The 21,139-nt window shown below is 59.8% G+C and overlaps 1 protein-coding gene across 1 annotated transcript in view; it reads left to right on the top strand.

Annotated features, from left to right (window-relative positions):
- Positions 1–21,139, top strand: part of ANO1 (anoctamin 1) — a 161,205-nt gene that overhangs the window by 78,026 nt on the left and 62,040 nt on the right. The window contains exons 3-5 of the mRNA XM_066383432.1: positions 5,172–5,504; positions 18,655–18,753; positions 19,663–19,814. Of these exons, the coding sequence (XP_066239529.1) occupies positions 5,172–5,504; positions 18,655–18,753; positions 19,663–19,814 (584 nt within the window). The remainder of the gene's footprint in view (positions 1–5,171; positions 5,505–18,654; positions 18,754–19,662; positions 19,815–21,139) is intronic.

Genomic DNA, 21,139 nt, shown 5'->3' with positions numbered 1-21,139 from the left:
CCCAGGGCGCGCGGCCGGAACGGGAGCGCCCTGAGCAGCAGGCGGGCTCTGGTCGGTTAAGACTTCTTTCCGCGCTGATCTCTGTCCCCACCCAGCACCAGCGCCAGATCCCGGCGCTAGACTGGCTGCATGGGCCAGCGGGGAGCCGACCACGTGGTTGGGGACCTCTACGGGGTCCCTGCTACCTCCACCACCCTCTTGGGGTCCGACCCAGAGGTAATAGGGATCCCTGGAGGGCTGATTTCGCCCGCCCGTCAGAGGTTTGGCTTAACGTTAGAACGAAGTGTACCCTAAGAGGGAAGGTCTGAGATCCCTGAGCTCGGCTGGGGGAGCCCTGCAGCCGCTCCCTCCGAACAGAGCAGACTCCCCTCACCCTGGGCGAAGGCCAGGGTCAGGGCAGGTCCCCAGGCAGTCCCATGCCACAGGCCCCTTGCTTTGCCCTGAACAAAACCGGGATCACCCTGGCCTACCTGTAGCCTCGGGGCTGGACACTGGCTGGCATCTAGGGAGGTGCCTCCCATGTTTGACCCCTGCAGGAGAGAGACCGGAAGGCCTTGCGCCCCCTCTAGGGTCACAAATGGAGCTCCCCGTGGTCATGTCAAGGCTCCTCTGTGGCTGGGCTTGCACCGGGTGCGGGAGCCTTGGGAACCAGTGCTGACAGAGCGGGGGTCTGTCTGCGATAAACACCATTGGCCTTGAGAGCTTCAGGGTGGTCATTTCAACAAACACTGTGTGCCAGGCTGTGCTGGATGGGGGTGGGGGGGCGTCCCCAGAGGCACTGAGGCAGGGAGGCCACGCCCATCTGGGGCTTAGAGGGCAGTGAGGGAACATTACCCAGGACCGTGGCCAGGGAGACTTCCATAGCAAGGGGGCCATCTACTGCATATAGCTCCCTTAACTCTCACAACAGCCATGTGGGGTAGGTGCTCTTCCTACAGGCGAGGGAACTGAGGCCAGGAGGGGACTGAGGGCCTGTTCCCAGTCACCCAGCAGCTGGGAGGAGAAAGCTGGGCAGGTCCAAGCCAAAACAAGCAGGTGGCCTCCTGAAGGAATGGACACTCTGGAGAAGGAGCTCGTTGTACCTGCATTGGGGGTGGGGGTCAGGCTAAAAGCTAGAATGTGCAAACACCCAGAAGTGGGGGTGTGGAGCACCAGCTAAGAGGAGGCGTGAGATAATGGTGGCATTCGAGGACAGGGAGAGAACGGGCGTTCCAGAGGGAGACCAGATTTGACTTGAAAGAAGACACGGAGCCCTTAACCCAATGGCCCTGGCCCTGGTTTGGGGACCCCCGCCCCCCCCCACACACCTTGCTTATCCAGATCCAGAAACTGTCTCGCCTAAACCTTCGGGAGGGTCCCAAAGCCTGCAGAGGGGCCGCTCGGCCTTCCTTCCAGGTCTTCACGGTCTGGAAACACACAGACAAAGCCCTGAAGAGACCCCCGAGTCCTCCTGTCCTGCACACAGCTCTCACTATGGGCAGGTTTCAGGTGTCGCTGGCTGGGGGGTGGGGTGGGGGGAGCACGGACTGTAGGAGAGGTGGTCGCAGCCCGGCTGGAAGCGGCAGCTCTCGGAGCCAGGCCCCTGTGGGCGTACAGCGGGCAGTGAGACGGGAGAAGCTCCCAGGCCCAGGGAATCCCTGGCACGGCTGAAGCCAGTCATTGCTGCTCAGTTGTGATCCTGAGTCACCAGGTGACAGCAGCTCTGTGCATGTGAAGGCCAGAGGGCGTGGGCTGCTTTTCAGAAAGTTCCTATCCAGTTCCCAGGCGTGTACCCCATCCATGGGGTGCCGGCGTGATTTATATCAGCCCGTCAGAAGGAGCCCGTCCGGGGTGGCACAGGCTGCTGTTCCCAGCCCAGGACTCTCTCATTCCCAAATTCAAGGGGAAAAGTCACTGCATGATTTCTGGATAAGCTGGTGCTAAGAAATGGCTCAAAAGCCAGAGGCCAAGTCTGGTGACATTTATCTCAGGAACAGCTGGTTCTCTGTGTTCATCTTTGAGAGTTTCCACGTTCTTCCTTCAATCTGACGGCTGTCGGTGGCTCCGTCTGTGGGCGCGACAAGCCCAGACACCCCAGAGCGAGGCACCTGACGCTGGAATCTGCCTGCCTGCAAGATAAGAGCGCTTCCCTGCTTATCTGCAATGGGAGATGATCTCTTTAGAGATTACAGAATTGGCTCGATCATCAGAAATGGAGATATAGTGCTAGTGATTTAATTTAAAAAAAAAAAATTTTTTTTTTGCAATAAAATGAAATTGTAGGGTGATAGTCCCCTTGGATCTGAAATTCAGAACCAAAAGAAAGTTGGCAGGTCACGGATTTTATTTTCCCATTTGGTCATTGAGACTTTGGCTATTCCACACGAACGGGTGAATCCAGCTCCTAGAGTGCCAGCTTCAGGTCAGAAGCCATAAATGAATGCACTGGGGCCCAGGGGTACCCCAGGTTTGGACATGGAGCTCCAGTCCCCTCTTATGCGCTTTTCTCAGGGTTTGGGGAGGGAGTTTGAAGAGGCAGGTGCGGCCCACATGTGGACTGCCCTCAGTGTGCTGATACCCCTGACATCTTCCCGTGGAACCACAGGGAACCATTTCCCTTCGAGCATTTTTTTGTCTCCCTTGGGGAAGTTCCTTCTGGGAGCACTCCCCTCCCTCCAAAAAAAATATCCTAGGGGTTCATCTTCAAAATATTTCCAAATCTCCCATCAATCACACCTTGTCCTCACAAACATCCTGTGACCTATGTTGAGACGTTTTGTCCCCATCTCACTGATGAGAAAACCGAGGCTCACCATTATTTAGGTAGGATCGTCCCCATTTTGTAAAGTGAAACCAAGATGCGAACACACAAATCAACTGCCCAGGATCACAAATCAGTGACGGGGCCAGGTCTGGGGGCAGGGTCTGGGGCTCTCAGATCAGCGCTTGGTTCTGCCTCCTGCACGTCCTGGTAGTGCATCCGGCTCCCTTCTATAACTTTATAAAATCTAGATTTGGCACCATCTTCCACTTGTGGTCCACTCTGACCGCGAGATTGCTTTTCCCTGTCTTCCCCTAGTCCTTTCTTCGTGCTGTGTCTCACTTCCCCACTTGAGCCAACCTGTTGAGGGTTCACTATGTGGGAGAGAACTGTTGTAAACGCTTTACGTACCTTAACACGTTTAATCCTTGCAGCGACCCTGTGAGGAAAGTCCTGTCAGATGAGGGAGGTCTTGTCATTCCCCTGGCCCTCGACTTTACAAAGAAGGATCCAGAGGACCAAGAGAGTAGGCCTGTGTGTCTGGGATAGGGCAGCAGTAGTGGCTGGTCTTTGAACTCGGGCAGGAGGAGGCCCAGCTGACCACCCCTCAGGTGGGAAGAGATGTTTGGGGATGTCTCTCTGCTCCCCCAGACTGTCAGGCCTCATGGGTCCTCAGTCAGACCCCCGGGGACGGTCGTGGTCCAGGGCTGGACCTGGTAACCTCTTCCTGTCTTGTGTTGCTGGAGAGTTTGGGGCTGCTCCCCTAGGTTCATTTCCCTGCTCTCTGGTTTGATGGGTCCTTCCGAGTCCCTTTCTCGTTCTCTAAGGATTTGTTGGTCCACTTGGTTCATCGTTAGCAATTATCCCAGACCACCAGGGGATTCATGGGGTCCGCCCCAGGTGTCGAGCCCACTATGTGGGTAGCAAGTTCTGGGTGGAGGTGTGTTAGGGGAAGCTCTCGGCCTCTCCTCAGGGATCCTGCCTCCGGGCTCAAAGGGCCGTGAGTAAAGAGCTCCTGGATGCAGGTTCCAAGGCGGCCCCACCACACGAGATCTGCGCAGGTTGGAGTGGCCAGGGCCCCCAGATCGTGGAGGACAGGGGATGTGTCCCATGCCCTGGGAGCTAGATAGAATTACAAAGCGCAGAGAAGGAAGGGAGAGCTTGCAGGTGGGAGCACAGCACATGCCCAGGGGATGAGGATGTCCTGACTCCAGTGTAGGCCCCGGGGGAGGTCGGGCACAGGGAGCTAAGGAAGGTGGTGCGGGCAGGACACCAGGAGGGACAGCCAGTTGGTAAGATCCGTACACAGCACCTGGCTCAGCTCTGCAGATGGCAGTTCCCCGTTTGGAAAAGAAGGAGGAGCACCTTGTACAGACACGGGGAGTTCGGAGTGCCCAGGATGCTGGCAGCAGGCAGTACGCCCCCACGCCCTGCCCGTCCCCGAGATCACGTGTCCACCCCGGTCTGATTGCCCCTGCCTGCACTCTGCCCTGCCCGCAGCCATTCCTTCCCTGAGCGCCTGCCAGTGGATTCCCCCGGCGGCGTCCGGGTCTGACTCTTCTGTTCGCTCCGCCGGGAGAAGAGAAACCACCTTGAGCCACCAGCTCAACGTGACTCTGCACTTCTCTGACATTCCTGAGATATCGAGAATAAGAACGAGCCTGTGCTGTTGGCACGGGGATTGAGGGCGGGGTGACAGGGTGCCTCCCCGGCCCCTGTCTCGGGAATTAGATGGAGGGTCTGCCCAACACGGGCATTCTTTTTACTCAGATCATCCTCCTGGCCGCCAGTGGACAGTTTATATTATCGTCCCATTTTACAGAGATGGACACTGAGGGTCAGAGCGAGTAGTAAACCTTCCACCAGGCCTCGTAGATGGAGAGGGTCCAAGCCCAGACTTAGAGGCAGTTCTGGCTGGCTGCAAGGCCTGGTGCTCGGCCACTGCCCCTTATGGCCCCTTCCTCACTCCGTGCTAAAAAAAAAAAAAGGGGGGGGCAGTTAATTTTGAGAGATGGAGCACCCTGGGTGTGCAGATGGGATTCCAGGCTGGACTGTAACCCCGGGAGCCCATCACCTCGCTGGGCCTCTGCTCTGCTTGCGACCCTATGTGAAGAGCACTTCTGGGGGTCGACCCCAGTCGCCTTTGGCAAACCATCTGGTCCCTCTGGGCCAGCCCGTTCGGGCTCCTGGAACCAGGAGGCCTTCCGAGGGTAGGTGGCCTGCTTGGTGGCTTCCTGTGCCGTTAGCAGTGACTGTCTGTCTCCTCGAATGTCAGCAGCGGGAAGGCAGGGCCCGTGTGCTGCGGTCACGGTCATGCCCTTGCCGGCATCCGGTGTTTGTTGACTGACTGAGGGAGCGAGGGGATGACGTGGTTCGGCTTGGGCCACCGACAACTTGACAGTGAGTTGGGTTTCCCTCTTCTTCCCCTCAGTTGCTGAACTCGCTGTCCGTGGACCCTGACGCCAAGTGCAAGTATGGCCTGTACTTCAGGGACGGCAAACGCAAGGTGGACTATGTGCTGGTGTACCATCACAAGAGGCCCTCGGGCAGCAGGACGCTGGCCAGGAGGCTCCACCACAACGACGCCTCGCCGGCCGCCCGCAGCGCCAGGCAGGACCAGCCCCTGCCCGGGAAGGGGAGCCTGGTGAGCACGGGCGGGCCCGACCCCCCGCTGGACTTCCACGAGGACGACAAGCGGTTCCGCAGAGAGGAGTACGAGGGCAACCTGCTGGAGGCGGGTCTGGAGCTGGAGCGCGACGAGGACGTAATTATCTCGCTTTTTATTGGCTTGGATGGGGGGCGGAGCGTCGGCAGGGGCGGGGCATCAAGTGGGTGGAGCATGTGGTGGGCGGGGCATGGAGGGGTGGTGCATTGATGTGGGGGCGTGGCATTGAGTGGGTGGAGCGTGTTGTAGGCGGGGTATAGGGTGGGAGGGGCGTGTCCGGTGGGTGGGGTGCGCGGAGAGCTGACCCTGCTGTTCCGTCTTGTCTTCAGAAGACGTTAGTGGACATGTCCTCTTAGCTTTAAACGTGGTTTTAGGGGAGGTGGATGAGAACGCCACTCTTGCTGAGACTGGGTAGAAACCGCTTCTGGGTGGAGCCCCAAACCATCCCCACTCCAGGGCACCTCTCCTCTGGGGCAGGACTGGTTTTCTAGCGATGGCCTTTGGGATAGAGGGGGCCTTCCCTGCTCTGGTCAGTTCCTTCCCTGGGAAGATGTGCCATAGTCAGGGGACCGGGGATGGAGCTCTCTTGGGAGTGAATCTTCCTGGCGGTCTGCCTTGGCCCTTCTCACAACCTCAGTTTCTCCAAAGCAGAAGGTTGGCCTGACTGATCTCTGGGGGCCTGGTGCTCTGAAATCCCGTGACTCTTAACAATTTTCGGAAGCCCCACTCCTGGGCAAAGCCTGAGAAACTTTCTAAGGGGAGGATATGGGGGAGAGCAAAAGGCGGACTTACCTGGCAAGCAGGGCTTCCCTAGTAGCAAGAGGCACAGCACTGCTTGGAGAGGGACCTTAGCAGCCTTTGCTCTGCTGTTGCTCCACCTCCAACCCCTTAACCTCTCTGTGCACTGCGGTCTGCCTTCCGTGAACACTGGTGACAGGCCCCCCTCCCACAGAGCTTTACACTGAGGGTTAACTGAGAATCAACGAAAGTCTGTACAACTTATTAAGAACAGAACAAGTCATCAGCAGGTGAAGTTGGGAAGCTAGTGGTCACCCCATGAGTGTTCAAGATAAAAGTTGATACCGATTCATTATTTCATTGATGAGAACCATAATCAATAACGGATGTTCTGGGTCTGGTGATAAGAATACCTTTGGGGGTCAATTAGGGAGCCCATGAAAATGTCTGTTTCATGGCAAGTCCCTAGGACGTCCCCTGAAAGCAACATAAAAATGCGCAGGGGACCTGTGCTCAGGACGCAGCGGCTCTCCGGGTTACGTTCACCTCTGCAGTTTGGGTTGCCTGCCAGGTGTGGGTGACTTCTGCTGCAGGGATGTTGGAGTCGCAGGGACACATGAGGGACCTTAAGATGTCTTTGCCCATAAGGAAGCAAAGACTTGGTCCTGACGAGGTGGCAGAACGCCTCTGTCCTTGACTTTGGGAAGCAGCTGCAGACAGGTGTGTGGCTGGCCCTTGCAAGTTTTGTGGCGCGCTTTGTCGTAGACCTGTGCTGGAGCCACTCGGAAGAGAGCAGGCATTTTTGCTGACATTTTGCATTGTTTCCTCCACCACCCCCCACCCCACCCCACCCCACCCCCGGCCAGTCCTACGCCTCTCTGCGGAAACAATACTGCCTCTATGCAGACCTGACTCCAACATGTCACTCTCTAAGTGGAGGGACAAACAAGCTCCAGGAGAGGCTGGGTAGGCCTCTTGGCCTCAGGACGGTGTGTGCTTTGTCCACTCACCGAGGGATTTCCTGTCCGCTGCCCTTCTCTCCTCGCTACGACTATGAAACCTCACGCTTGAAAGGACCCATGAGGTCTGGTGATTCACACTGACCCTGGCCCGGTCCCAGGCCCTCGGCCTGTCCTTTATAAGACCTGTTAAACTGCCCAGGCCTCGGTTTCCCTGTGTGTCAAGGGGAGACAACCGTAGTGTTAAATATCACTGGGTTATTGTGCCTAAAGTACAAAGTGCTTAACTCCTAGTCCAAGTCCCATGTGTGTCAAATTCTTATTGACAGATAGTAACACTGTATCGGATATGACTTCCTGGGGAAGGGGGAGCGGCAGTGCCCACTAAAGAGAAGAGAAAAGAGCTATGTCTTTAAAAACAAACAAGCAAACAAAAAAAACATTGTGTTCTCCCTCGTGACTTGGAAGTGAAAAGCTAACATAAAAGACATTGGTTCCTGTCATCTTGGAAAGATCGAGTTTTTCCCAAGAAGGGACCCCCTAAATGTCATTGTCCAAGAAGGGACCCCCTAAATGTCATTGTCCGTTTGGCCCAGTGCGGTGGGCGAGGCATAGGGTAGCTATGAGAAACCTCTCTGAGTCAGCCACCAATTGGGCCATTTTAAAATGAAAACATGATGGTGGTGTCGACTAGATGGTTCCAGTTTTCAAAGCAGCTGAAGTTGAGCATGGAGTGTCTGCACTGTGAACCCCCTCTCGGGGGGGCCCCTGTCATTGGGCGCTCCCACCTGGGATGATGCGGCAGGCCCAAGGAGGTTGGGCAAAGCCTCCATGTGCTGTGCTCTCACCCACTGTGCCCCCGGGGGGGACTCAGAGTCTATTCAAAGGAGGCCGTGTGGGCTCCTGCAGTTCTGAGGCGTGCGTGGGCCCCGGCCAGCCCGATTAGCCGACAGACAGCCGCAGTTGTGTTTATTTCAGGGAAGAGCCGCCTTTGTCAATGAATCTGTCCCGGGGGCAGGCAAGGGCTATTGCAAGGACTGACAGAGGCTTTGTAGTTTGGGAAATAAGATAGCCTCGGAGAGACCCAAGGGCGTAATCTTACCCAAGTTGAAGCAAAATTGGGGGTTTATGTGTACTTTCCTGGGCAGAAAAATCCATGGAGTCCATCAGACCCTCAAATGACCCATGACCTCTGGAGATGAGGGACCACCACTTCAAAGCTGGTTTCTCACCCTCGGCACTGACCTTTGGCCCCTCTCTAGCCAGGAGCACCCCCAAGTCAGGCAGCCCAGAATGTCCCCAGACATTGTTAAGTGTCCCCTGGAGGCTAATATTGAAAGTCCCTGCTTTAAAGGATGGGGGGTGGGGAGAGAGGGAAATAAGGCCCCTGGGTACAATGGCACCCCCCCGCCCCAGCTGTCTGCTCATCCAGCCTTCTGAGGCCTTGCAGGTCTAGGCAGCCATGAGGAGGACACAGTGACACAGACGTGACCTGCCTCTGCTCCCCGAGGGACCAGCAGGGTGCTATGCTGTGCCGCTCCTGAGCAGGGGGGGCTGTGAGCCCCATGCAGACGCCCCCTCCCCCACCATCATTGCTTTCTTTCCCCCTTAGTCAGGAGGTTTGTTGTGAAGACATCCTGTGATGACATGTGGAAGACCACCCTGGCCCAGGGCACAGTGGGGGCTGGTTCTTAGGGACACATAATGGTTAGTCTCCTGGGGTGGCCAAAACAAATGACCACAAACAGGGGGTCAGTGGGGGAGGACTTAAAATAATACAGTTTTATTGTCTCCCAGTTCTGGAGCCGGGAGTCTGTGGTCCAGGTGTGGGCAGGGCCGCACTCCCAAGACTTTGAGGGGGGAGGCTCCTTCCTCCCTCTTCCAGCCTTGGGGGCTCCAGGCGTCCCTGGGTGTGGCATGACACTTCAGCCTCTGCCTCTGTCTTCACACGACCTCTGTGTGTCTCCCCTCTCTTCTTATGAGGTCACCAGTCATTGGGTGTAGGGCCCACCCCAATCTAGTCTGACTTTATCTTAACTTGACTATATCTGCAATGACCCTGTTTCCAGATAAGGTCCCATTCAGTCACAGACACAGGGGTTAGGACACGGACATCTCTTTTGGGGGGCACCGTCCTCCCTGGCACAGCAGCTGAGCCCGTGCACTGGAGCAGTGACCTCAGGAGCAGGGTGGATCAGGCAGGGGTACTAGCACTGAGCCAGGGAGGTGTGGTCGTGGTTGGGGGGCAGAGCAGCGCAGGTGGTCGGGGTGGGGGGCAGCCCCAGTGCCCAAGCCCCCAATCCATTGTCAGTACCCACGGGTAGCATCAGACAGAGCCCCCAGTACCGGTCACAACGAGCCAAGAGCCCACAGCGGGGGAGCGATGGGTTCTAAGCGATGGGTTTCTAAGGGAAACATGCTGGCTGCTGATACTGAGGGACGACGCCCTGTTCATAACCCCCACATATAGGACAGATAAAGGTTGGCCCACAGGCAGTGACCAAGGGTCCCCATTCTCCCTGTTCCCACTACCCCTACCCAGGGGCTGTGCGCTCGGAGGACCCCAGTTTGAAAACTGCTTCCCCAGACGCCTGGAAGAGAGAGACCCTGGGTGACCCTTTGGCACAGGGGTCTAGGAGGGGTCCCATGTAGAGACAGCACCTATGAGAGGAAGTGACAAGAAGAAAAAGAGAAATCGAGGCAGGAGGCCCTGCCCCGCCCAGCCCCTCCCTCCCCAGCAGTGGGGTCAGGATCCCCATTAGACGGACGAGAGCAGCTTGTGGCCAACATGTTCCTCACAACCGAAAGCCATCAGCATTTTTCAGGTCCAGCCTCAAAGCCTGCTGGACATTATTTATGTCCGTGGGTCACTGCCGAGAAGGCCACACACCGAAATCCTGGCTGTGTGCGGTGGGGGTGGCTGAGGCCCACGCTGCCCTGGGGTTGAACCTGACCCTGGCTCTGTCAGCATCGTGAAGGTTGCGGACACTGGAACCCTGGGAAGTCTGTCAGCTTTCATGCTGCCGCCCGGGGCTCGGCCCTGCGCCCGGCCGGCTGGCCCGGGTTCCTCCTGCGGAGCCCGTGTGGTCCGTCGGTGACATCTGTGTCCCATCTCCATGACTGCGGTTGTTCTTTATGAGACACAAGTGAGCAGCTGACCGTGGGAGAATGGGGGCAGCTCTCAGACCCAGTCTCGGGTGCGGGGTGTGTCGGGGGCTGGTGAGGACGTGGGCTCGGAGCCGACCGCACGGGTTCTGACCCCCCTCAGCCACTTCCTGGCTGAACCGCCTCGGGCAAGGGGCTGCCCTTCCTGGACCTCGGTTCTCCCGTCTGTGACATGGGGGTGATGGTACCTCCCTTCCCCAGGGAGTGGTGGGCTAGGGCTGAGAGAGCTAATGATCCCCCTCACCCCGAGGCCCAGGCACCGGCTGCCCTGGTCATGGCCACCGGGTCTTCAGCTCCTGCCCCTTCTCCTGGCTGTCGGGAATCAGGAGGCAAATCTGGAGGGAGGGGTCTCCCTGCAGGTGGAGACACCACCAGGTGGCAGGGGGCAGGGGGCAGGGGGCAGGGGGCAGGGGGCAGGGGGCAGGGGTAGGGGGCAGGGGGCAGGGGCAGGGGGCAGGGGCAGGGGGCAGGGGGCAGGGGCAGGGGGCAGGGGGCAGGGGGCAGGGGGCAGGGGCAGGGGGCAGGGGCAGGGGGCAGGGGGCAGGGGGCAGGGGCAGGGGGCAGGGCAGGGGGCAGGGGGCAGGGGGCAGGGGTAGGGGGCAGGGGGCAGGGGGCAGGGGGCAGGGGGCAGGGGGCAGGGGGCAGGGGGCAGGGGTAGGGCTGCCGCCGTCCTGCTCATGGTCACAGGGAGAGGACATGTTTCCTGCAGTTTCCAACTATGGCCTTGAGGTCAGGGGCAAGTGTCCCAAGTGGTTCTGGGGCTTGCCTAACCGTGGTGACGAGCTGGGTCCCTCCTCACAGCCCCCCGGCCTTAGAGGTCGGGGGTCCTCGACTTTGAGGAACCTGGGGTCTAATCCCAACATCTCTGTACGTAAGAACAAATGAGCAGCGTGTGTTTTCAGGGGACTTGTCGGTTTGGAAGCAGACCCCACCCCACCCCGAGTGAGCTGCCTAACCCCGCCATGAGCAGGTCGTGGGGGAGTTTGCTGATCTCTTTACAGATGGAAAGAAAGGAATTGAGGCTCTGAGACTGAGCCCACAGGGCCTGACCCGGGCAGGACTAGCTCTTGAACCTGGGTCCCGGCTCCTAACTTTGTGTTCTTTGCCCTGAACCATGCAGTCTCCAGTACTGCCCCCTCCATTCCAGGCTTTGTGCCCCCTGGTGGGTCTCTCCCGTGGTGGGACGTCAGAGACCTCTAGTCTATTATTCCTGAAGTTGTCATCTCTCCCCTCAGAATTCCACTGTTACGCATTCATTTCTTTGGCGCTAAAGGTTGTATATCTTTTGAGTCTATTGCTGAGGCTTGTACATGCCCACCTGGCTACCTTTGGGCCTGCCTTGGTTTGCGGAAACACGCTTCTCTTGAAGTGTAATGCTGGACATTCTTTTTAAAAACCACGTGTTTGAAGACCCTCAAAGATGGTTGCACAGCTCTGCCCAGGTCCCAGGTGACTTACGATGACATCTGTGACACGCTGGCTGTCTTTCTGACGCCCTCGTGTGTCTCAGGAGCGGGTGTGAGAGTCGGCAGGTCAGGGTGCTACCCCTTTGGTAGCTTGCGGTAAGCCACGGCGGGAGTGTTAACCCCACGGAAACGGGCGGGTGCTACCACCATGGATGGGGGCCGGGTTTGTGTCTTTCTCTCTGGAGAGCCAGCCAGGCCCCCAGCTTCCCCCACTCTCCCCCCCCCCTCCCCACGTCTTCCCTTCCTTGGAGGGGTTGAGTATGTTTCAAACACGTCTGTTGAGTTTTTAAGTCTCAACGGGACACTTTATTTCTGGGGGTTCTGTGGGGTTCGTTTCCAGGGTGGCCGCCTCGTGTTTTCCCAGCTTCCTGTCCTGTGCAGAACCGTTCCGATTAATCACCCACCCAGTCCTTTTGGAACCCAAGGCCAAGGAGGGCTCATGTCTGGACTCTCCCCCAGCCATCTCCTCTCCTGGTGGGCCTGGCTCCCCTATTGACCGGTCACCATCCTTGCATAACCCACACTGGGGGGGAGGGGGGTTCCCCAAGGCCTGGGAGGAAGGAGCCCTTGTCCAGAAAGACTTGGGGCTTGCGGCCATCTCATATCTGAGGGCATTAAGGACAGAACCACCTTGAACCAAGGTCGCTGGCTGGGTTCCCCAGATCTACCGGGGCCACGGCCTTTGGGGACTGGATTCAGCAGGTGGTTGTCACCCCCTCCTCTGCCTGCCCTTCTGGTCCGTATGCACCATGACCACTGTCCTTACAATTCCCTGGGTCACCTGAAAGTATCATCTCCTATTAAACACCTCACCTTGGGTGGGGCAGGGGCTGAAACTTCTGTCCCGACCCAGCCTTCACCACACGGCCGTGTCACTAGATGTCCCTAGGTCCCTCCTCTGAGCCTGGCAGCCCCGCCATCTTCTCAGCCACTCAGCAAACTGAAGGCCGTGGCGTGTGCTGTATTTATTTATTACACTTGTTCAGCGTGTTTTGCAGTTTGCCGTGGGAAAGTGGGTCTGAGTAATCTCCCGCCCGCCCCCTGTCACGGAGCAGGACTGTGAGTGAACATTTCCTGCTGATTTACGTATCGTTTATTCCCTGAAGCTGCCAGGCCCTGGGGGCAGAGCCCGTGGGAGGCCTGAGGGGTAAGGAGGCCCCAGCCGGTCCCGGCCTCCCACAGAGGCAGCGGGCGTTGGGTCCCCATCTCGCCTGAGACAAGTCGAGAGGGCACCATGACCACGTAGAAGGCCTGGTGCTCCCAGTGCCCTGCGTGACCGTGCCCGCGCAGTGGGAAGCTGCGTCTCCCAGGCAGTGCCCACGTGGTCAGCGGTAACCGCGGGGCGGGGAGTGCCGGTTCGTAGGCGTCCTTTGTGTGCAGACCGGTGCCCATGACTGACGGCACCTCCTCTCCCTTCCCAGGAGTCCTCTGGGGGAGGGGGGGCGATCGTGAGCATTTCAGAGCCAGCCCCAGGGGTGAGCTGCAGGCCTTACCCAGACCTGGTCCTCGCCAGTGAAAGTGGGCACGGGGTGCCTGCCAGGAGGTCAAGGGGAGGACCGTGGGTCCCCATCGTCCTCCAGGGCTCTCAGTAAATGTCACGGAGCACCTGCTCCATGCCACGCTCCGTCTCCATCCTAGGGCACATCAGTCAGCTAAACAAATGTCTCCGGTCCCCAGAACCAGCTCACATCCGTACAGGAAGCTGGTGCCAATGGGAAGAGCAGGCTAGTGCCACATACTTGGTCACAAGGGACCGGTGGGGGACATGGCACTGGGCCTCACAGGCCTTGAAAACCTGTTTGTTGTCGGGGGCTTGACCCCTCCCAGAGGGCAGCCGGGGGTGGGGGGGTCCCGAGTCAGAAGAGGCTGCACCCTCCTTGTCCCTCCTGAACCCACGGGGGTGGCAGTGTCCTCGTAGGAGCTGAGGAAGCTGAAGACAGAAAGAGAGGGGGTTTCCCCATGATGCTCAGGGCTCCGGCCCAGCCACCGGGCTGCCCAGCTCCTGCCCCAGGTGGAGCCTCTGGGCCCTGCTGTGTGCTCAGCGCCCTCCCCGGAGCCCCCACGTGAGCGTGAGCCGGGGCAGCCACACCCACGGGCACTGTTAGGGAGGCTCCCCTCGCAGCACTAGAGCCCTGGGGACTCCCAACTCCCCGATTCAGTCCCGTATCCCTAGAGGAAAAGGCGCCCTCCACGCCGCGAGGGTGGGTGGGGGTGGGAGGTGGTGCGGCCAGATTCCCCAGGGGCCACCGGAGACGGCCACGCCCCTTCCAGCCATCTCTGAGCCCCCCGCTTAGGTGGCCACGACAGGGCGGGTCGTGGAGCACACGGGTCCCGCCTGTGACTGAGGAGGTCCGGGGGAGTTCCGGGGAGACAGCTCTTTGCAGGGTGGGCTCGGGATGGAGGTTTAAGCGCACTTAGTTTGTGCGGAAAGAACCCTGCACCCAGGGCAGCGTCCTCGGCCTGCCTCCCCGCCCCGTCCGGTTGGGGTTAGGGGGCCCTGTCTCCTCACAGAGCCCCCAGGCCAAGGCTCCGCCCCTGGCCCATTGGTGTTCTACAAGGTCCCCAGCGCCAGGGGCCCCCGTCGGACAGATGTCACTGCTCTGGGGCCTCTGGCTGTTGGAATAGGGGACCGGGTGGCCCACAGTTTCCTCCAGCTGGGGTGGGCTACAGTCAAGCCAGGCATCGTGTTTTAAAACATCCCGCGTGGGTTCTTGCCAAAACGGTCCCATGAGCCCTTTCCCAAATCCGCCAGATGTTTCCCTGGGACCAATGTCGAGAGAAATCTCCACGGACCCAGAAGGATGTATTTTGGGTCTTTGCGTGCAGATGAGCAGTGCGCAGAAATAACCCTGCTCTGCAACGGGAGAGGCCGCGTGCGGGCCGTCCACGGCCACTGCTCCCTGCTCAGGGGAGCCCACGAGGCACCAGGGCTGGGGTCTAGGCACCCTCCGGGGCTGTCCAGGGCTGGGGGAGCTGCTTGAAGCTTCTCGGACGAAGGAGTCCATCCACCCAGCAGGTGTGGTCTCAGCTGCCTCGCGGCCAGGGAGAGGTGGTCCAAGGCAGGGACAACATTGCCCCTCATTGTCTGACCCCTCCCGCCAGCCAGGGGCTGGGCACCAGGCCCCTCCCCGACTGTGAAGCAAGTCCTGTATGGCTCAGATTTGCAGATGAAGATACAGGGGCTCAGAGAGGTAGTTACTTGCTGGAGACCACACAGGGGCAGGGCAGGACTGCCTCCCCGCCCACCTGATCCCAAGCCCTCTAAGTCCCTCTAAGGAAGGGCCTTTGGTCCCTGCTGTGTGCACAGCACCCTCCCCTCAGCTCCCTGCTGGATACTTGGCTCCTCTCGAGGGTGCAACAACTTTAGACCAGGGTCAGACCGTGCAGCAACTTCAGACGGTGCAGCAGCTTGCCCAGTGTGCACCTGACCTGAGCCCCCCGGCCCTGGGTTGCATCTCAGGGCTTCAGGCTCCCTACCAGCGGGACCCAGGCTGGCACACCTCTGAGCCCTTGCCCACCCGGTGGGCCCCTGTGCCTGATCACCCTGGCCCTGGCGGTGCCCCTGAAGCAGCCTCCAGCCCCAGCTGCCGGCCCCAGGCTTCTCTGAAGCTTCCCTGACAGCCTAGCTAGACAGCCCCGTAAACACAGCCGTGTGGGTCAGGACCTGCAGCTTTGAGACGAGTATAGCTGTGTCGTCTGGGACCTGCCAATGTAACTTTATTTGCAAGCAGGGTCTTTGCAGATGTTAGTAGTTATTAAGGACCTCTCGACAGGATCCCAAACCCAGTGACAGGTGTCCTTAGAAGAGAAAGGAGAGAGATTTGAAACAGAGATGCATGGAGGGGAGGTGGCCATGTGACAGCAGAGGCGGAGATTGGGGTGATGCAGCCACAAGCCCTGGAAGGCCTGGAGCCTCAGAAGCTGCCAGAGGCAGGATAGACCCTCCCTGGGGCACCTCCAGGGAAAACATGGCCCTAGGACACCTTGATCTCGGACTTCTGTCTCCAGAACTGAGAGAGGATGAATGTGTGGTGTTCAAAGCCACCTGGTTTGTGGCCATTTGTTACCACAGCCCAGGACACTCCTGTAAGGAGCTGCATGTCATTCACCTCCGTGCCTCAGTTTCCCTGGCTCCAAACCGAGGACGGTCGATGGACCAGCCTCACAGGCTTGTTGTGAGGATTTGAATGCGTTTACACAGACCCAGTGGGTCTCAGCCTCCTCAGGAGCAGTGGCACCATTGTCATTGTCACCATCATCACCATCACCATCACCATCAGTTTTCACCCACCCATTCAGCAGCAGGGCCCCAAGCAGGACTCACCCATGTGCTGGAGCTACACAGAGGAGACCTGTGCAAAGGCCCTGAGGTTGGGGCCCTGGGAGAGAACAGTTCCCTGCAGGGGGATGGTGGGGGGGGGGAGGCAGTGTCAGCTTCAGCAGAGGAGAGAGGATTCACCTATCACGTGTGAATTTGCCCTTCTCTTGAGATGGGGAGGAAGCCCGCCTGGAATTCAGTGCCAGGAAGGGCCCCTTTCCCCAGGCAGGGCTCCAGGTGGGGCTGCCGGACCACCCGGCTTCTCCTGGGTTCCTGTGAATGTCGCATCCAAGGGCTTCTGCTTGGGCTCACGCCGCGTGGCTGTGTCTGTCCCACTTAACTTTCTTTTCTTACAAGCCGCTCCCAGGTGACTTTGGCTCCATTGCTTTTTTTTGCCCAACACCTGCAATGAACCCCTATGGCGGGCCCACACGCTCAGGCTGAGCTTGTGACACGGGGCCCGGAAGCAAGGGGGGACCCTGATTCCGCCTGGCTCCGTGCGTCCGGAGTGTGGCCCGGGGCTGGCCACATTTCCATGGCCGAGACTCAGTCCCTTCAAGCCTCAGCTTTGCAGGAAGGAGAGGCAGAGGGACTTTAGCCAGGGGGGACGGGGCGGGGGGCCAGGCTGGGCTCCCAGATTCCTGCAGGTCCCCTGAGAGGCTAGTGGACTTCACAAAGCCCACTCTGGCTCAGGGAAACCTCCTGGCCCTCTGATTTTTGTTGCGATGACATCAACGTCGCAGGGCACCCCCCCTCTCCCCCCCCCCACCTGTTATCTCAGGGAGGTCAGAAGCTCTGTGTGTGTTGCCTGTGCCTTTGATGAGGAAGTGTGTTATTGCTGCGTTGACCCTGCCCCCACCCCAGTAAAGAAAACCTCCCGAACATGAAATTCGGGATGAGGGGGGAGAAACAAGGAGAAAGAGGGTCAGTGGGGGCCTCCCGGATCCCCTCCGTGACTGAGTGCGGGCTCCGGGCCACACGTCCCGCTTGAGGACACGGGCCCCCACACTGGCTGGCTATGGGGTTCTGGGCCCTGCCCCCCAACTTTATTGGGGAATGACTTAGAAATATAATTGTGTACATTTGAATTTACAATGGGATGGTCTGATATACATTTATTTACATCATGGGATAATTTCCAAGATCAAGATAACTAGCACATTCATCACCACCCGGAGTAACTGTGTGTGTGTGTGTAGTGTGTGTGTGTGTGTGTGTGTGTGTGTGTGTGTGTGTGTGTGTGTTGTGTGTGTGGTGAAAACAGGGAAGATCCACTTTCGACGATGCAACACTGTGTTATTAACTCCAGTCGCCATGCTGTACGTTAGAGCCTGGCAGCTTAATCTCTCCCTCTCCCCCTCCCCCTCGCCCCTGGTGACCACCCTTCTACTCTCTGTTTTCTATGAAATTGGCTTTTTTTTTTTTTCGGATTCCCCATGTCAGTGAGATCACTCGGGCTGCGTCTTTCTCTGTCTGTCTTATCTCACGGACCATAACATCCTCCGGTTCATTCGCGTTGTCACAAACGGTCGGCTTTTGTTCTTTTTGCGGCTGTATAATATCCCACTGTGTGTGTGTGTGTGTGTGTGTGTGCCCACCAGATTATCTTTATCCAGCTACCTGTCGCTGGGCAAACTGAGGCTGTGTCCCTGTCTCGGCTGTGGTGGCGGATGCTGCCCTGAGCACGGGAGTCAAGGGCGGGTGCCAGGATCCAGATTTCGTTCTCTTTGTATTCCCAGAGGTGGGCTTGCTGAATCACCTGGTGCTTCTAGTTTCTCTCCTTTTATCTTGAGGAGCCCAGACTGTGACCCGGTCTCTCCCAAGCCCCCGGGTATCTATCTGTGACGGGGGCCCCCTGGTGCCTCTGTCATCGAGCTGGTCGGGAAGGTGGGCGGCGGCGGTTCTCACGAAAGCCCGTGGCTTGTGCAGCTCCCGGCTGGGCGGCACTCGGCCACCCTGTTCGTTCCTGCCCTTCAGACACGCTAGGCCAGAGAGAAGCGGCTGGTCCGAGCTCACAGCAGTCTGGTGGGGGGGCTGGCCTCGCACTGGGGCCCCGCGCACCGCCACACACCAGGCCGCCCACCCGCGTGAGGATGGAGACAGTGCAGACGCAGGGAAGCAGGGGACAGGACAGGATAGGCGCTGGCAGAGGTGTGGCCTGACCCCAGAGGGGCCATCTTCGGCATCACCCCCTCATGCCCGTCCAGGGATAAGAGGACACTGAGCCGTCCCCACCCCGGTGGAGGTCGAAGGGCCCCGGGGGTTTCTGTAAAAGGGCCTGTTTTGTGGCGGGGGCTGCTCTGGGGCCTCAGCTGAGCCCCCTGTGTCCCAGGTGTTTGGAGTCTGGGGCCCCCCCCCAGCCCTCCCGGCTCTCCTCTGTTCCGTGGGACTTAGCCTCCCGAGTCCCCTGCGCCCCCTGCACGGAGGGGACTCCGCCCCGCCGCCGCCGCCGCCCCGGGGAGCCAGCGAGGCACCGAGGGGCCCCAGGGGCCGAGAGAGCGTCCCTGTGCAGCACCAGCTCCCGACACACTGCGACTGGGCCCAGAGGGGGCACGGCGTCCAGCCGAGTCTGCCCACGCTGACTGAGAGCTCTCCTCTTCCAGACGAAAATCCACGGGGTCGGGTTTGTGAAGATCCACGCGCCCTGGAACGTGCTGTGCAGAGAGGCCGAGTTTCTGAAACTGAAGATGCCGACCAAGAAGGTTGGTGGGGACGAGTCCGCTCGGAGGCCGCGGCGGCGGTGGGGGTGGGGGTGGGGACGAGTCCGCTCCCGAGGCCCGCGGCGGTGGGGGTGGGGGTGGGGGTGGGGGTGGGGGTGGGGGTGGGGGTGGGGGTGGGGGTGGGGACGAGTCCGCTCCGAGGCCCGCGGCGCTGGGGGTGGGGGTGGGGACCAGTCCGCTCTGAGGCCCGCGGCGGTGGGTGTGGGGTGGGGTGGGGTCGCCAGCGGCCAGAGGGCCGCGCAGACGCAGCAGTCAGAGGGCCGGTGGCAAGGGCAGGGCCACTGGATGGGACGTGCTGTGACAGAGAGACACAGTTCACGTTCCCGCTCGGGTGTGCCACGCTCACCGTGTCCTGGCCCGGCCGTCCGTCCGTCCCTCAGACGCGTTTCGCTGCGTCTCCTAGCTGCCTGGGGTTTTTCTTCTCGATCTCTGAAAATGGTGTGGCTCATACACCGTCCAACAGACAGTGCGCTCCCAGGGCCTAGCCGGGCATCGGGGTCCCGGGGGCGGGGAGGGCAGCCAGAGGGGAGACCATGCCAGGAGGACGTCCTCCGGGCAGCTCAGGTCCCCTGGGATCCTCTGAGTCACCTCCTTTGAAACTCAAGTCCGGGGGTGGGGGGTGGGCGTTTCCTGGCATGTATTGTAACTGCTCCTTTGGCTGCTGGGCTCTGTTGAAATGGGGGGGGGGGGGCAGAGGGTTCGTGGTTTCTCTGGAAGCCGGGTGTGGAGAGGGGTGCCGGGCGGATCCCGGGGTGCGTTCCCAGGGTGGGCCGTCTCAGGTGGGGGCGCGGGGGGCAGGGGACAGTTCCGGGAGCCGCTGAGAACAGATCCCGAGGTTCCCGGCTCGGCAGGTGACGTGGGCTCCGTCCCCCCTCCCGCTCTCACCTACAGCTGTACCACATGAACGAGACCCGGGGCCTCCTGAAGAAAATCAACTCCGTGCTCCAGAAAATCACAGACCCCATCCAGCCCAAGGTGGCGGAGCACAGGCCCCAGACCATGAAGAGACTCTCCTACCCCTTCTCCAGGGAGAAGCAGCACCTGTAAGTGAGGAGCCCTCCACCCCTCCCAGAGGGCCTGGCTGCGGGGTGACCGCCCCATCCTCACCGTGCACAGCATAAGAAATGCAGGCTGCAGGATAGAGTCCTCTGAAGCCAAAGGGAGCTCTCCGTCCCCCACAGAGGTGGGACTGGCAACCCCTGGAGCCCGTTCTCGTAAGACCTGGGGGCTCTTGAGCGCAGAAGAGACCCCGAATATGCTTTCTGTGGTCACGGTTAACTGAGGAATGAAGGGGGCACGAAGTCGTGTCATTCTGTCTGGTGACACTTAGGGACACAAGCGAGGGCAGGCGTGGGCCTTGGATCCCGGCCCCCAGGCAGTGGTCTGGCCCCCCTCCCTCCCGCCCTCCCTCGGACTCTGCCCCTCGTGGGATGCGTCCAAGGAGGAGGTCTGGTCAGCCCTCCTGAAGGCTGCTGAGCGGGGAGTCTTGAGGTCCCCGGGGACCCGGAGTTGCCTGGCAACGCTTTTCCCATTCTCCAGCCTTCCTCCCCCGCCCCCGCTCCTCTCTGGGCAGTGGGGCATAGCCACCCGGGTCAGCGGCAGGGGCAAGGCCTCCGTGGGACCGCGCCGGGCAGAGCGAGAACGTGGGCCGTGGTGGGAATAGAAAGCCTCGGCTCTGGGAACGCACTGGGGCTTTGATGGACAGCTCCGGGGTGCGGCTGGGGCCCCTGGACACCCCCGGCTCTCACAGGGCGTGGAGCTCTGCACCTGGGCTCAGAACTGGGGCTTCGGCCTGGCAGAGGTTTTGGTTGGTCTCGGAGCAGAGGTCACGGGCTTATCCCCATCCTCCTGGGGGTAAGACATAGGAGAGAAGAAAGGGGCCCCAGCCCGGCTTCTTCCCGCAGCTCCGGGTCAGAGCTCCCGGGCATGAGAGGGAGATGCTTCCTGCCAGGACCCCAGGTCTGGCCTCCTTCGCTCTGCCCTGTCCCCTCCCCTCCCCTGCACCCCCTACCTTGTCAGTCCAGACTCACCTCCAGGCTCTGTGGGGATGGAACTCCCCCCCCCCGCACCAACCTCCCTCCCAGCTCTCCTGAGGGCAGGGGTCCCCATTCCCACCGACCTCCCCGTGCCCTCAGACACCTTGAGCAATCTCCAGGGGCCTGAGACCTCAGGACCAAAACCGTGTGGAAGCTATGGGGCGATTATCTTTTTTTTTTTTTTTTTCGTTTTCATTTTTCTGAAGCTGGAAACAGGGAGAGACAGTCAGACAGACTCCCGCATGCGCCCGACCGGGATCCACCCGGCACGCCCACCAGGGGCGACGCTCTGCCCACCAGGGGGCGATGCTCTGCCCATCCTGGGCGTCGCC

Source organism: Saccopteryx leptura, chromosome 1 (assembly GCF_036850995.1).
Source record: "Saccopteryx leptura isolate mSacLep1 chromosome 1, mSacLep1_pri_phased_curated, whole genome shotgun sequence".
Classification (NCBI taxonomy): Eukaryota; Metazoa; Chordata; class Mammalia; order Chiroptera; family Emballonuridae; genus Saccopteryx; species Saccopteryx leptura.
Note: the sequence above shows the minus strand (reverse complement) of the source record. Positions and strands in the feature narration are given on the sequence as shown.